The following is a 15,687-nucleotide window of genomic DNA, read 5'->3' as shown; positions in this document are numbered from 1 at the left end:
ATGAAATCAAACTTGATATGGATTAACGTTAAGATCTTTCCGATTGAATTGGAAGCTCAAGTGTTCAATTAGTATAGACGGATATAGATACAGACATAAATATTTTTTTCCATGAAAAGCGAAATTGTACAAAATAAAAGTTAAACATTCTTATATTGTTCTTGAAGAGGCCATCAAATTTGAAATGCGTGGAAATTTAAAAGATAAAGAATGACAGCAAAGCTATCAGATTGCAACAACGGATCACATATGCACATCCCCTTGACTAATGCATTCTGATCGTATCCATTTAATATATGACTGGAGTGCCAGGTTAATCCATATCATGTTTGATTCATATCAAGTTGATTCATAATCTCTATTGATATCGAATCATTTATTCAAACGCCAGCCAAATCAGTTCAAATATATTATAAGGCCTCGCGCTCTCTCTCAAGTCCGAACTCAACTACAAACCGTTACACTTGGAAGATGCAACGGTAGTAGCAACCTACCTGAACCAGCCGGCATCACGGCGGCCATGGGTGGCGACGATCGCAGCGCCGGGAAGGCGAAGCCAGTGCTCGGATCGTTCATGACGGTGTTCATGCACGCGGACGCGGTGGACGTGGTGTTGATGGTGCTTGGGCTCCTGGGCGCCGTGGGCGACGGACTCTCGATGCCGGTGTTGCTGCTCATCACCGGCAGCGTGTACAATAACTTCGGCGGCGGCGCCGCCAACGTCCAGGAGTTCAGCTCCAAGGTTAACATGGTACGTGCACCCCTCGTAGACTCGCCCAGCTCGATCCTCAACTGAAATGATCGAATTGGATTTGCCTTTGAAAATTGAAGTGTTGATCTCCATTTCATCAGAACGCGAGGAACCTCCTCTTCTTGGCCGCCGGTCAGTGGGTCATGACGTTTCTAGGTGAGCATAGGGTCACCTGTTGAATTCCAATGCCTGCCGGCGATGGCGAGGCGAGCTGACTCCCGCCGTCGATGTGTGTGTTGTACAAACAGAGGGGTATTGCTGGACACGGACGGCGGAGCGGCAGGCGTCGCGGATGCGGGCACGGTACCTTCAGGCGGTGCTCCGGCAAGACGTGGAGTACTTCGACCTGAAGAAGGGGTCGACGGCGGAGGTGATCACCAGCGTGTCCAACGACAGCCTCGTGGTGCAGGACGTGCTGAGCGAGAAGGTGCCCAACTTCGTCATGAACGCCGCCATGTTCGTCGGTAACTACGCATTCGGGTTCGCGCTGATGAGGCAGCTCATGCTAGTGGCGCTGCCGTCGGTGGTGCTTCTCATCATCCCGACATTCATGTACGGCCGCGTCGTCGTCGACCTCGCTCGCCGGATCAGGGAGCAGTACACCCGCCCCGGCGCCATCGCCGAGCAGGCCATGTCGTCGGTGCGCACGGTGTACTCGTTTGTGGCGGAGCGGACGACCATGGCTCAGTTCTCAGCGGCACTCGAGGAGTCGGTGCGACTGGGGCTCAAGCAAGGGCTTGCCAAGGGCGTCGCCATCGGTAGCAACGGCATCACCTTCGCCATCTTGGCCTTCAACGTCTGGTACGGAAGCCGCCTCGTCATGTCCCATGGCTACAAGGGTGGCACCATCTTCGTCGTCTCCTACGCCGTTATCCAGGGCGGCCTGTACGCAATATCCTGCACTATGTATAATTCTTGGCGACGGCGACGCCATTGATGTGCCTTACTTGCATGGGATTGCAGAGCGCTTGGGTCAGGGTTGTCGAACGTGAAGTACCTCTCGGAGGCGAGCTCGGCGGCGGAGAGGATCCTGGAGGTGATCCGGCGGGTGCCCAAGATCGACTCCGAGAGCGACACCGGCGAGGAGCTGGGCAACGTCGCCGGCGAGGTGGAGTTCCGGAACGTGAAGTTCTGCTACCCGTCACGGCCGGAGAGCCCCATCTTCGTCAGCTTCAGCCTCCGCGTGCCGGCCGGGCGCACCGTGGCGCTGGTCGGTGGCAGCGGGTCCGGCAAGTCGACGGTGATCGCGCTGCTGGAGCGGTTCTACGACCCGTCGGCCGGCGAGGTGATGGTCGACGGCGTGGACATCCGGAGGCTCCGGCTAAAGTGGCTGCGAGCGCAGATGGGGCTGGTGAGCCAGGAGCCGGCGCTGTTCGCCACCAGCATCCGGGAGAACATCCTGTTCGGGAAGGAGGACGCCACAGCGGAGGAGGTGATCGCCGCCGCCAAGGCGGCCAACGCACACAGCTTCATCTCCCAGCTGCCTCAGGGCTACGACACACAGGTAAATTATCTCAGAATTAGCATCAATCTCTCTCTACTGCTCAAGAGAAGAAAATTAACAGAAAAAGGCACACTGATGCAATCTGAGATTCAGAGAGCTGTCTGCCTTTTGTCACCAAAATAATGACACGACTAGATTACGCTATTATCATTACTACAAATAAACGAAAATTAACCTTAAAATAACAAGAAACCCACTATTACGGTATGACATTACAGTGCAAAAAACAGTAATCAGTTATAAAAGCTCAATAGCTTGAAAATGCTTTACATGGTTAAAATAGCTTAGGCATCCATAATCTACCTGTCCCAGTGAATAGGATGAGGGAGGACTGCATACAAATATACGATCCAAGTCAAGTGTACTTTTAAACACTCTAAATTATAAAGGTATTCCAAGACTATTAGGGTATAAGCATATCTGATTAATGACAACCTAAACAGGAACTAGGAGAAATGAAAGGGTTATGGAACAAGGAGTTCACTACAAGATGTTTTCAGTAAACAAGTAAAAATTACAGATACCTGAAGAGTGAAAATATCCCCAATCAGGCACAAAAGACTATAGCAGTCCTGAAAGTCGGAACAAATAAAACATACAAACTAAAGGCTTATTACTACGCACACAATAACATCATAAGATCGTCTACATTGCATGAATAGCCATAGCAGAACAAAAAGAGAATACAAAAAATAACTCTGGACTATCACAGAAATACCTAAATTGTTACCTTGCGGTGTGCCTTCTTCGTTGCGGCTGCAGCATAGTTTCTCTCCAGCAGATCTGCCAGTCCACCATCATTTGCAATTGGATTAGAAATAATATCATTTTCAATATTGAATGAATGACTTGCAAAAAAATTAGGGATGTAGAACCAACTATATCCCTTAACATCTAGCTGCGGTTGTAGTGGGACCTACTGCTCCTTCTGCATGTGAACATAGACAACATAGCAACCCACACTCATACCCTCAATTGCAATGCATGGTTTCTCAATCTCACTCCCAACATGATGATGACTCAACTTAGCCTGCATGATGTGGATGGCCATATTTCCATGTAGCATACAGTTGCAGAACTACCCCTAAGGCTGCTATATAGACCGTGCCATCCAGATTCATTTCTAGTGATGGCGGTATCAAAACTCAAAGCACCTGCTTTAGGAAATTGTTGACGGTGAGACATAGGAGTCATAGAGCGATGCGTGCATTTTTTTTTAAAGATCACGGCGAATTTACCAGCATTATATTAAAGAAGAAGGTTTCTCATTTTAAGGAGAGGACGATGCCAAACCGCACAGTGCACAGTTAATTGGGAAAAAAGGGGCTAAACCCTGAAGAACAAGAAACACACTACTAGCAACCTTAACCACGGAAACAAAACTAGCAACCTTAAAACACGATGAGCACGAGCGAGAAAGGCAAGAAACCGTTGGGACTCCCCCAATCTTAAGGGAAGCTAGACCCTTCCTTTGGTCGGGATAAGAAATCTTCCTCCCCACCCACCACTTAGGTGTGCCTCCATGGTCGGTGGACACTGCAGGTAAGCAGCTAGAGGCCTTTTGCAAATCTAGAAAACAGAAAAGAGGTTCCCAATCAACAATTTTATGGTGCTCCAACTTTCCCAGTAAACAGGATTTCACCCAGGACCTATATATCAGGCACCAACGATTGTGACAGCAATATGGTAGGCCTTCACAGAAAAAGTTGCCTGTGTGCATGTGGCATGAATGCATCCAAAAGGCAGTTTCACCTATGGAAAATTAAAATGATTCGCACAATATTAGTTTTGATTTGTTCCTTCGCTACCAATGCAAATCACTCAAAAGAACCTAAACCTTATAATGGTAAAAGAGTACATCTTTTTTTTGGCTGCCTTGACTTCTTTGATATGCAGCCCCTAGCTAATAATGAAAAATCACCGTAATGATACGGATACTAAGTGGCATGCATGTAAACCTTGAAACAGGAAAGGTTTATTCCTGGTTGGACCCCAGCACTAGTAATCTCTACTTTTTGCAAACCTGCTGTGGGGCACTTAACATTAGATTTTGATATGGGCAAACCTGTTAACAAGATGACTTGACAGAGCACTAAAAAAAAAATCCTCTTTGCCAGATATCTGCCACCTAATATCTGCAATGCTGTGAATTTCACAAAAATAATGGCAGGCACTTGATAGCTTTACTTTAGTTTTCACTGTCCAAGCACTCATTGGAACATGACAGGAAAGAGTGCTACAAAATAACAAATACTAAATTCTGGTAGTGCATCTACAGTATTCAATGATAAATATTGCGACTATTAGTTCAACAAGATTTCCTAGAGCATGTACTGACTAATCATCCACTCACATGTTGTATTGTAGATCTAATATTAGAGGACCAAACTAGACCTTTCATACTCACTCATACAAATACGGAGAAGGCTTTTTGATGTTGATACTTGATAATCATTACCTTGCATGCTTCTATTTGTATAGAAGTTATGCCACTTGACTATTTTTTTATCGCCAGGGAACATAACTTGTTTCCTAGAAGATAAATCTGAAAGAAAGATGGTCCATTTCAGTACTGCAAAATACTAGTTGAAGTGTTTAAAATACGGCAAGCATAACTGTATAACTACCGAAAAACTTTACTAAGCAATCAAGATAACCTGATGTGCCTATCCATCCGCTAAAGCAATGGTGGCTATTGTTTAACACCAAGGCTCTGTTCGTTCTCTCCCAGTTGGAGGGATATTTTCAGCGCTCGCGAAACGATAAAACTCATTAACACATGATTCATTAACTATTATAAAATTGAAAAATGGATTTATTTGATTTTTAAAAAAACAACTTTTACACAGAAACTTTTTGCTAAAAACACACCATTTAACCGTTTGAAATGCGTGCTAACAGAAAACGAGAAAGTTGAAGTTTGTAGTTGAGAAAAAGAACTGGGCCTAAGCCAAACAGTTTCACACAGTTGTAAAACCAGGCGTTTGATGTGGGCAAGGGAACAAGGTATTATTACAAATAAGGGTATGATTTCAACGCAGTGTTCATGAAATCAGGCTAAGTATTTATAAATGCTGCACACAGATTTTAGAAATCTTCATGAAACAGACAGGAGACATACACCATCTCACAGTTGATGAAGCTCACTTCCATCAGTCATCAGTTAGTGATTATGCTTGTTTGTTGTGATTAGTACTAATGGGTAAGAATGTTCACTTCTAACAATCAAATGATCAGCCAAAATTTTTCCATGAAAAAAGAAACTGATGTCACTCCTGATACAAGATAACAATATCCTTGGCATAATGATGCTTTCATAATGTCTATAGGACTTGCAACTGAGTATTCATGTTCTTTTTAAGAACATATTCATGCCAATATTTGCACATACTGTTATGCATTTCAAACATGTTTATCATATCAGTAATCCTATCCTAGTACTCCCTCCATCCCAAAATATAAGCATTACTAGCTATGAATCTAAACAACCGCGTGACCAGATTTGTAGCCAAAAATAGCTATAATTTGGGACGGAGGTAGTAATAACCTAGTTTGAAATAAAAACAACAGGTGGGCGAGCGTGGTGTCCAAATGTCTGGGGGGCAGAAGCAGAGAATTGCTATTGCGAGAGCAATCCTGAAGTCACCCAAGATCCTCCTCCTTGATGAAGCCACTAGTGCATTGGACACTGAGTCAGAGAGCGTTGTACAGGAGGCCCTTGACCTAGCATCTATGGGGCGGACTACTATTGTGATTGCACATCGCCTATCCACTATCCGCAATGCTGACATAATTGCTGTCATGCAGTCTGGTGAGGTTAAGGAGCTGGGATCGCATGATGAGCTCATTGCCAATGAGAATGGCCTCTATTCATCTCTTGTGCACCTTCAACAGACCAGAGATTCAAATGAGATTGATGAGATTGGTGTAATTGGTAGTACATCCGCTCTAGGGCAGTCCAGCAGCCACAGCATGAGCAGGAGGTTCTCTGCAGCTAGCAGGTCAAGCTCAGTAAGGTCATTGGGCGATGCAAGAGATGCTGACAACACTGAGAAGCCAAAGCTTCCAGTGCCATCCTTCGGAAGGCTACTTATGCTTAATGCACCAGAGTGGAAGCAAGCACTAATGGGGAGTTTTGGTGCAGTTGTGTTTGGAGGCATCCAGCCAGCATTTGCATATGCCATGGGAAGCATGATCTCAGTCTACTTCTTGACAGATCATGCGGAGATCAAGGACAAAACAAGGACCTACGCACTCATTTTCGTAGGTCTAGCAGTGCTCTCATTTTTGATAAATATTGGTCAGCATTACAACTTTGGTGCAATGGGGGAATACCTCACCAAGAGAATAAGGGAACAGATGCTTGCAAAGATCCTCACCTTTGAAATTGGGTGGTTTGACCGTGACGAGAACTCCAGTGGTGCCATATGCTCACAGCTAGCTAAGGATGCCAATGTTGTAAGTGCATACATCAAAATAAGTATGTAGAATTGTAGATAATTAAAATGGAATTGTGACTGGCCTGACATACTTTTGTTGTTATTGTAGGTGAGGTCTCTCGTGGGTGATCGAATGGCTCTGGTGATCCAGACTATTTCAGCAGTGCTTATTGCATGCACCATGGGTTTGGTCATTGCCTGGCGTTTGGCCCTTGTTATGATAGCAGTGCAGCCTCTGATCATTGTTTGCTTTTATGCTCGCCGTGTCTTACTCAAGAGCATGTCCAAGAAATCAATACATGCACAAGCTGAAAGTAGCAAGCTAGCTGCTGAGGCAGTCTCCAATCTTCGTACAATTACAGCCTTCTCATCCCAAGAGCGTATCTTACGCCTTTTTGACCAATCACAAGATGGACCACGCAAGGAAAGTATCCGGCAATCATGGTTTGCAGGGCTCGGCCTCGGCACCGCCATGAGCCTTATGGCATGCTCATGGACCATTGGCTTTTGGTATAGTGGCAGGCTTATGGCTGAGCACCAAATTACTGCCAAGGAGATCTTCCAAACCTTCATTATTCTAGCAAGCACAGGTCGTGTAATTGCAGAGGCAGGAAGCATGACAACAGACCTAGCTAAGGGTGCAGATGCAGTTGCTTCAGTATTTGCTGTTCTTGACCGGGAAACAGAAATTGATCCTGACAACCCTCAGGGATACAAGCCAGAGAAGCTCAAAGGCGAGGTGGACATCAGAAGAGTCGATTTCGCATACCCATCAAGGCCAGATGTTATAATCTTCAAAGGGTTCACATTGAGCATCCAACCAGGCAAGTCAACAGCCCTGGTTGGGCAAAGTGGCTCTGGCAAGTCAACCATCATTGGGCTCATAGAGAGGTTCTACGACCCAATTAGGGGGTCGGTGAAGATAGATGGAAGGGATATCAAAGCATATAATCTTCGAGCGCTGCGGCGGCACATTGGATTGGTCAGCCAAGAGCCAACACTATTTGCAGGTACAATCAGAGAAAACATTGTGTATGGCACAGAAACGGCTAGTGAGGCGGAAATTGAGGATGCAGCAAGATCTGCTAATGCACATGACTTTATTAGCAACCTGAAGGATGGATATGGTACGTGGTGTGGTGAGAGAGGAGTTCAGCTATCAGGAGGACAGAAACAGCGCATTGCAATTGCCCGTGCCATACTGAAGAACCCAGCTATCCTGCTTCTGGATGAGGCTACAAGTGCACTAGATAGCCAGTCCGAGAAAGTGGTACAAGAGGCACTAGATCGAGTGATGATTGACAGAACAAGTGTGGTGGTGGCACACAGGCTGAGCACTATACAAAATTGTGACCTTATCACTGTGCTCGAAAAAGGGATAGTTGTGGAGAAGGGCACACACGCATCCCTCATGGCCAAAGGCCCCTCTGGAACATATTTTAGCTTGGTTAGTATGAAACAAAGAGGCAACCAGCAGGTCCAGCAGTGAGATTTTGCATAACAATACAGCACCCATTTCCAAATTCACACCCGGTTCAATCAGTCATTAGAACTGCAAGCAAGGATGCTCCTTATCATTTAAAATTTTATGAAACTGGGATTTTTTTTTCTCTCCCATTGCTCTATCTGTATATAGAGGTGTATGAAGCTTGCAAGTTTTCTTTCTTGAATTATCTGCTGAAATTTTACTGTAATGATGAGAAGATCAAAAAAATATGAGATATGTTGTATATTAGGTTGTGTTTCTTTGTTCTTTTGTTCCATATTTATTGAAAACTACTATAGCTATTGAACACAGTACCACAGAGACTAGTAAGTAGTAACAATGCAACATCATGATCAATGTATCATAGGCAGAAGACACTATGTTGAAAAAGGTATTATATATTGAAAGAATTATTGCCCTTATGGGCTTTCAGAATATTTTTTAGATAATGGACATCAATACAGCCTCTACATCCCACGTGGATCCCAAATGGGCTTTAGAAGATGTAAGGTTAAGTTTTAAGTGCAGAATGATGCTCCTTACAATCAAGGAGTAATAGCATCACAATGCAAAAAGATTGGATCAGAAATATCAATGTTACCTACAATTGACTTTAATTTTCACACAGGTATTGCAAAATGTGAAATTCAACATTCTCGGTTTTCAAATATGTGTTTATTATTTAGACAACTGTTTCCAGTTCACACGTTTTTTTTTAAAAGAACGTAGTGGCCATGAACAAAATAGAAAACCTCCTTGTTGTAACTTAGATATGCTGTTCAACGGGTAAGGAGAATGTTTTTTTTTTTTTTTTTTTGGGGTGGGGAGGGGGGATGTCCAGTATACCCATGTCCCCATATCAAAACCTGAAACTAAGGAGTACGAATAATCATATGAAATAAAGGGGTTCTAATTTACTAACTAATGCCAATTCTCCAATCTGCCTTAAACCTAATGGCGATAATTTCATATAACAACTACCAACATCTTGCTGTAAAACAACCAGTGGTTACATATGAAACTACGGACAGAAATATTCCTAGAGAATGCCGCAACTAGCTGATTCACGTTAGTGCAGTTTTGAACATACTTTTGGGTGATGATCTGCGTATACGATGGTACAAGGCAGACTTATTTTAATAAACATGAACAAAAGAAGGGACACATCGATGGTACAAGGCAGTGTAAACTTATTTTAATAAACATGAACAAAAGAAGGGACACGTGAACTTACTTAATAGGCGGCTGAACTTCAGCAATGCCGGTGGTCCACTGCGTTGAGCTCTCTTCCGAATTCTTCCTAACCTATAAGCAAAAATATATTGGCACGTACAATGTACAACACGTTAAAACCATTAAAAATCTAGCCTTACAAGAGTACATTGAAGCCAGGGGCGGAGCTACGTTGTATCACTGGGGTCAGATGACACCGACGATATCTGACCAACCAGTATGTTCCTTCGTATATTGCAAGCAGTGACCCCATTAGCCGATGCTTGTTGACCCTGGCCCATTGAACTGCAGCGGTTCACAGACTAAACGCTACTAGCAATGCATAATAGTTACAGGCTAGTGTGAGAACTGCTCACCACCATCGCACAGCTTACCCATAGCATGTTTGAGCACTTAACAGATTAGCTATTTTTAGCTATGTAGTGTGTTTATACATGAAATTAGGCTAGCTAGTAATTCTACTCAAGTAGTAGTACAAATTAGTCCTTTTTAAGTTAATAAACAACTTTAAGAACGTTTTTGCCAAAATAATTAGGCATAGTTCGTCAATTTTATATGGTTTTAGCTCATAAATTATTGCCTACTTTAGAGTTTATAGTCTAAATAAGTCTAAAACAATGATATCCCACCGAAATTACCTCAATCCACCATTAATTTATTTCCAAAAACTTTTGGATCTAAAAATATGTAGCCTAAAAAATTGATCCTAGAATTAGAGCCCTATCAAATATGGCAGTAGCTTAGGCTAGCTAATGTGACCCCGGTGCCTCAAAATCCTGGCTCCGCCCCTGATTGAAGCTCTACTCGGCTACAAACCTTGAGGTGGTCCGCCACTGCCATAGTGTAGAGCTCATCGACATGGTGTTTTTCCTCCTTGTCTTTCACATCGATCTCATTGCCCCCTCTTCGTCAACAACTCGTTCCTTCAGAGATCAAACCCACGCATGCGCGCACGCTCGATTCAATTCCAGCATCAAGATGAATTTTGGGATCCTCAATGGTGGCCGCTTCCTGGATAACGAGATCGTCCTTCTCAGCATCTCTGGCGGCCGCTAACCCTCCGCTTCCTCTCCCGGAGCTTTCTGCACATGCCCTGCGAGGGAGAGGGAGGCATGAGCGAGAGGTCACTACCAAAAACCAAGCGAGAGGCGCGCGAGGGGGAGGTACCAGCAGGCGTCCTTGGACTGGTTTCCGGCGAGGCTTGCACATGGGCGAGGCGCGCCCCCCCAACCCCCACAAATTCGAAACTAATTCTCCGCCGCCGCCGACTGCGAGCAGGATGGTGGAGAGACCCCCCCCCCCCCCTCCCCAGACACGCGGCGGCGGAGCGCGGTTGGCAGAGTGGCGCACGGCGCGAGGGAGATGGGGGCTTGGTCGGAATCCCCGCGAACGCGTCCCGCCGCCGCCTCCGCCGCCTCTCGCGGCGAGGTGATCGAGTGGTTGGGGAATGAGAACAACAACATACGCCTCCGTGTGCCGTTTACGTATACCTGGTTTTACGCTTTCTGCCAGTGTCAGACCTGGTATATTGGGCTGTTCAGACTCCAAAAAGAATCTCACCACAAGATTTACTGCTTGAATAAAACTTTATGTGCAATTATAGTATCAATATTTATAATAACTTATATAAATATGTACAAACCACAAATGTGTATATATTTATATATAAGATTTATGTACACACACTTATGCTCTATACATATCAATACAAAGTTTTATACACAAACCTTTTTATATATACCAATAAAAATTTTTCATATGTTTATTTTTATTAACTGGGTTAATATAAGTTTACATTACACGAATATGCATAAAATTTGTAAAAAAAAAGTGTATAAAGTAAAGGCGTATACACTACATATAAAATTTATATACACGAATATGTCGAATATGTCTAAGTAGACTTCTTTTTTTCTTTTCTAAATTTGTTTTTAATTAGTTTGTTTAAAACTATACGGAAGAGCCGGAGAGGGTTAACTATTTTGTATATCTTCCAATTAAAGCATAGCCGTGAGCATAAGGGTAATCTAGGGACGGACGGGGAGCCACCGACCACATGGTCATGCACGAGAGGATGGAAAGGAGCGGATCTAGTCCACCTTATCGTTTCGGCTTACCACTTCGACGTTAGGATCTGCACGATAGGGTCAGGACCTGCATATATTACATATGATTGGGGTGAATATGCATGGGTCTGGCCTAATCTATGATTCATGGATATTTTCCACATTATATATTCATCCAAACCAGCTAATTACCACTCCACCTAAGACATAGTTTTGCCAATACGAGCAGGTGGTGAAGAACTTCAGCTCGATGGTGGTGCCGGAGGCAGGTACAGCCACCGGCCTGCGTCTCGTACAGCTAGCAGAGAGGGAAGACTATCTCGCGTCGTGGGCTCGTGGCCGCTCTTAGAGCATATAAGCTCATCTTTTACATTTGTTTTAAAATAAGTTTATTTATAAAGTAATCCTTAGATCGAAGTTTGTGGAATAGGGAAAAATTATACTGAGAGTAGATAAAATAGAAAATAGTTGTATTGAGATTTGATAAAATAAGGATATTATAGTTTTTTTAATTTTGTGATAAATGAAAAATAAATATATTTTAGGACAGAGCAAGTGCACAAAAGTTAATTTGCAATTCAGAAAAAAATTCGCTTAAAATTATTACACGTCTAAAAAATTATAGAGAATCGCAATTATATTTAAGCAAGAATTAACGAAATTGTCCCAAGTACAACAACAGAACGGAATGGCCACATTATATTGTACATGCCTCTATCAATATTGCTGCTACGTACAACTGCCCAATTTCAAATCAAAGCATTAAAAAGGCCTTAGTTAATCTACGGTACTATAAACAATACCATCAAATAATTAAAGAAAGGAGACTATAGTATTCCAGAAAAGTAGAGGCAAAGGGTGAAGATGATGCATGGATAAAAATAGTACTAACCCCGAAAATATAAACCGGCTCTCATTAATATTGTCATCCAAAATATAGCCACCTCCACTATTTTATCGTGTTTAATTGATCATTAATTAGTTATACACCGAACATTCCAGCAATTTGCACATGCATGTAATCTGCTGCAGCAAAAAAAAAATTACGTGTTAATGAACTATTCCCACTGTCCCAAATTATAAGGCATATTTTTTTCTACACAAGTTTTGATGATATACTTTAATTATTAATTTATTTCATATTATGTCATCAACAACTATAATATTAGTATCACTTGAAAGTATTTTAAAATACGAATCTAACTATATAACATACATAATATATAATACTAACATAGATATTATTAGTGTAATTATTAGTCAAAAGTTACCGCGTTTGATTTTTGAAGGTGTGACACGTAGGAATCAAGATAACCTGATGTGCACATCCCCTAAAGAGTGGTTACTAGTATTTGTTTACTACTGATTCTCAAGTGTTTTCAATCAGTTGTAAAGCAGGGTTTTGACGTGGGTAAAGGAACAAGGTATTATTACATGTAAGAGTATGATCTGGAATTCTGGATTATATCTGTAGGAGGATAATAGCAATCTGCTGCCTTGTAACTCAATAATCTAGGGAAGTATTTAATGTTGCACAAAGATTTTAGAGATCTTTATGAAACAACAAGGAGACATGGCAAGCCAACATTATCTCACAGTTTAAGAAGTGCGATCTTATCAATTGTCCATGATTTATGTTTGTTTGTGGTTAGCAATAAAGGGTAGAATGCTCACTTCTAACAATCAAATGAGCTGAAACAAGATAATAATATACTTACCATAATGATGCTTTCATATTGTCTATACAACCCATCAATTTAGTGTTCATGTTAATATTTTGCACATATCGTTAAGAATTTCAAGAATGTTTAGCTTATAAGCATTCCAACCCTAGTGATAACCTAGTTTGAAATAAAACAACAAGTGGGAGAGTGCGGTGTCCAAATGTCTGGGGGGCAGAAGCAGAGAATTGCTATTGCCAGAGCAATCCTCAAGTCACCCAAGATCCTACTCCTTGATGAAGCCACTAGTGCATTGGACACTGAGTCAGAGCGCATTGTACAGGAGGCCCTAGACATGGCATCTATGGGCCGGACTACTATCGTAATTGCACATCGTCTATCTACTATCCGCAATGCTGACATAATTGTTGTCATGCAGTCCGATGAGATTATGGAGCTGGGACCCCATGATGAGCTCATTGCTAATGAGAATAGCCTCTATTCATCTCTTGTGCGCCTTCAATAGACCTGAGATTCAAATGAGATTGATCAAATTTGTGTAACAGGTAGTAAATCTGCTGTAGAGCAGTCCAATAGCCACATCATGACCAGGAGGTTCTCTACAGTTAGCAGGTCGAGCTCCGCGAAGTCATTGGGTGATGCAAGAGATGCTGACAATACTAAGAAGCAAAAGCTTCCAGTGCCATCCATCAGAAGGCTACTTATGCTTAATGCACCAGAATGGAAGCAATCACTAATGGGGGGTTTAGTGCAATTTTGTTTGGAGGCATCCAATCTACGTATTCATACACCTTGGGAAGCATGATCTCAGCCTACTTCTTGACAGATCATGCAGAAATCAAGGACAATACAAGGACCAGTGCTGTCATTTTTTCTAAATATTGGGCAGCATTATAACTTTGGTGCAATGGGGGAATACCTCACCAAGAGAATTAAAGAACAGATGCTCGCAAAGATCCTCACCTTCGAAATTGGGTGGTTTGACCGTGACAAGAACTCCAGTGGTCCCTTATGCTCACAGCTAGCTAAGGACGCCAACATAGTAAGTGCATATATAAAAATAAGTATATACATAATTAAAACATAATAGTAAGTGACCTGCTATCCTATTATTGTAGGTGAGGTCTCTTGTGGGTGACTGAATGGCTCTTATGATCCAAACAATTTCAACAATACTTATTGGATGCACCATGGGACTGATCATTGCCTGGCGTTTAGCCCTTGTCATGATAGCGGTGTAGCCTCTAATCATTGTTTGCTTTTATGTTCGTCGTGTCTTAGTTAAGAGCATGTCCGAGAAATCAAAACATGCACAAGCTGAAAGTAGCAAGCTAGCTGCTGAGGCAGTCTCCAATCTCCAAACGGTTACCGCTTTCTCATCCCAAGAGCGCATCTTATGCCTCGTTAACCAAGCGCAAGATGGACCACGCAAGGAAAGCATCCGTCAATCATGGTTTGCAGGGCTCGGCCTTGGCACCCCCATGAGCCTCGTGATATACACATGGGCCCTTGAACTTTGGTATTGTGGCAGGCTTGTGGCTGACCACCAAATTACTAACACGGAGCTCTTCCAAACATTTTATATTCTAGTAAATACAGGTCGTGTAATTGCAAAGGCATGAAGCATGACAACAGACCTAGCCAAGGGTGCATATGCAGTCGCTTCAGTATTTTCTATTCTGGATCGGGAAACAGAAATAGATCCTAACAACCCTCATAGATACAAGCCAGAGAAGCTCAAAGGCGAGGTGGACATCAGAGGAGTCGATTTTTCATACCCATCAAGGCTAGATGTAATAATTTTCAAAGGATTCACATTGAGCATCCAACCAGGCAAGTCAACTGCCATAGTTGGGAAAAGTGGCTCCGGCAAATCAACTATCATCGGGCTCATAGAGAGGTTCTACGACCCAATTAGGGGTTTGGTGAAGATAGATGGAAGGGATATCAAAGCATATAATCTTCGAGCGCTGCGGCGGCACATTGGACTGGTCAGCCAAGAGCCAACACTATTCGCTGGTACAATCAGAGATAATATTGTGTATGGCATAGACATAGCTAGCGAGGTGGAAATTGAGGATGCAGCAAGGTCTGCTAATGCACATGACTTCATCAGCAACCTAAAGGATGGATATGACACGTTGTGTGGTGAGAGAGGAGTTCAGCTGTCAGGAGGGCAGAAGCAACGCATTGCAATTGCCCGTGCCATCCTGAAGAACCCAGCTATCTTGCTACTGGATGAAGCTACAAGTGCACTGGACAGCCAGTCTGAGAAGGTGGTACAAGAGGCACTGGACAGAGTGATGGTTGGCAGAACAAGTGTGGTGGTGGCACATAGGCTCAACATTATACAAAAATGTGACCTTATCACTGTGCTTGTAAAAGGAACAATTGTAGAGAAGGGCACACACTCATCCCTCATGGTGAAGGGCTTCTCTGGAACATATTTCAGCTTGGTTAGTTTGCAACAAGCAGGCAACCAGCAGGTCCAGCTCTGAGGTTTTGCATGGCAAGACAGCACCCGTT

At 43.1% G+C, this 15,687-nt stretch overlaps 1 protein-coding gene and 1 pseudogene across 1 annotated transcript; both read left to right on the top strand.

Moving 5' to 3' along the window:
* The first annotated feature begins 520 nt into the window (after positions 1 to 520).
* LOC127763447 (putative multidrug resistance protein) lies at positions 521 to 8,233 on the top strand. Its single transcript, XM_052288150.1, has 6 exons — positions 521 to 751; positions 853 to 907; positions 1,000 to 1,636; positions 1,715 to 2,255; positions 5,826 to 6,713; positions 6,804 to 8,233. The coding sequence occupies exons 1-6, from the start codon at positions 521 to 523 to the stop codon at positions 8,181 to 8,183; spliced, it is 3,732 nt and encodes a 1,243-aa protein (XP_052144110.1). The 3' UTR covers positions 8,184 to 8,233.
* Positions 8,234 to 13,273: 5,040 nt separating this feature from the next.
* Positions 13,274 to 15,659, top strand: LOC127761651 (putative multidrug resistance protein; annotated as a pseudogene).
* The last annotated feature ends 28 nt before the right edge of the window (positions 15,660 to 15,687 follow it).

This window comes from Oryza glaberrima, chromosome 2 (assembly GCF_000147395.1).
Source record: "Oryza glaberrima chromosome 2, OglaRS2, whole genome shotgun sequence".
Classification (NCBI taxonomy): domain Eukaryota; kingdom Viridiplantae; phylum Streptophyta; class Magnoliopsida; order Poales; family Poaceae; genus Oryza; species Oryza glaberrima.
This window is presented reverse-complemented; position numbering and strand designations above follow the sequence as displayed.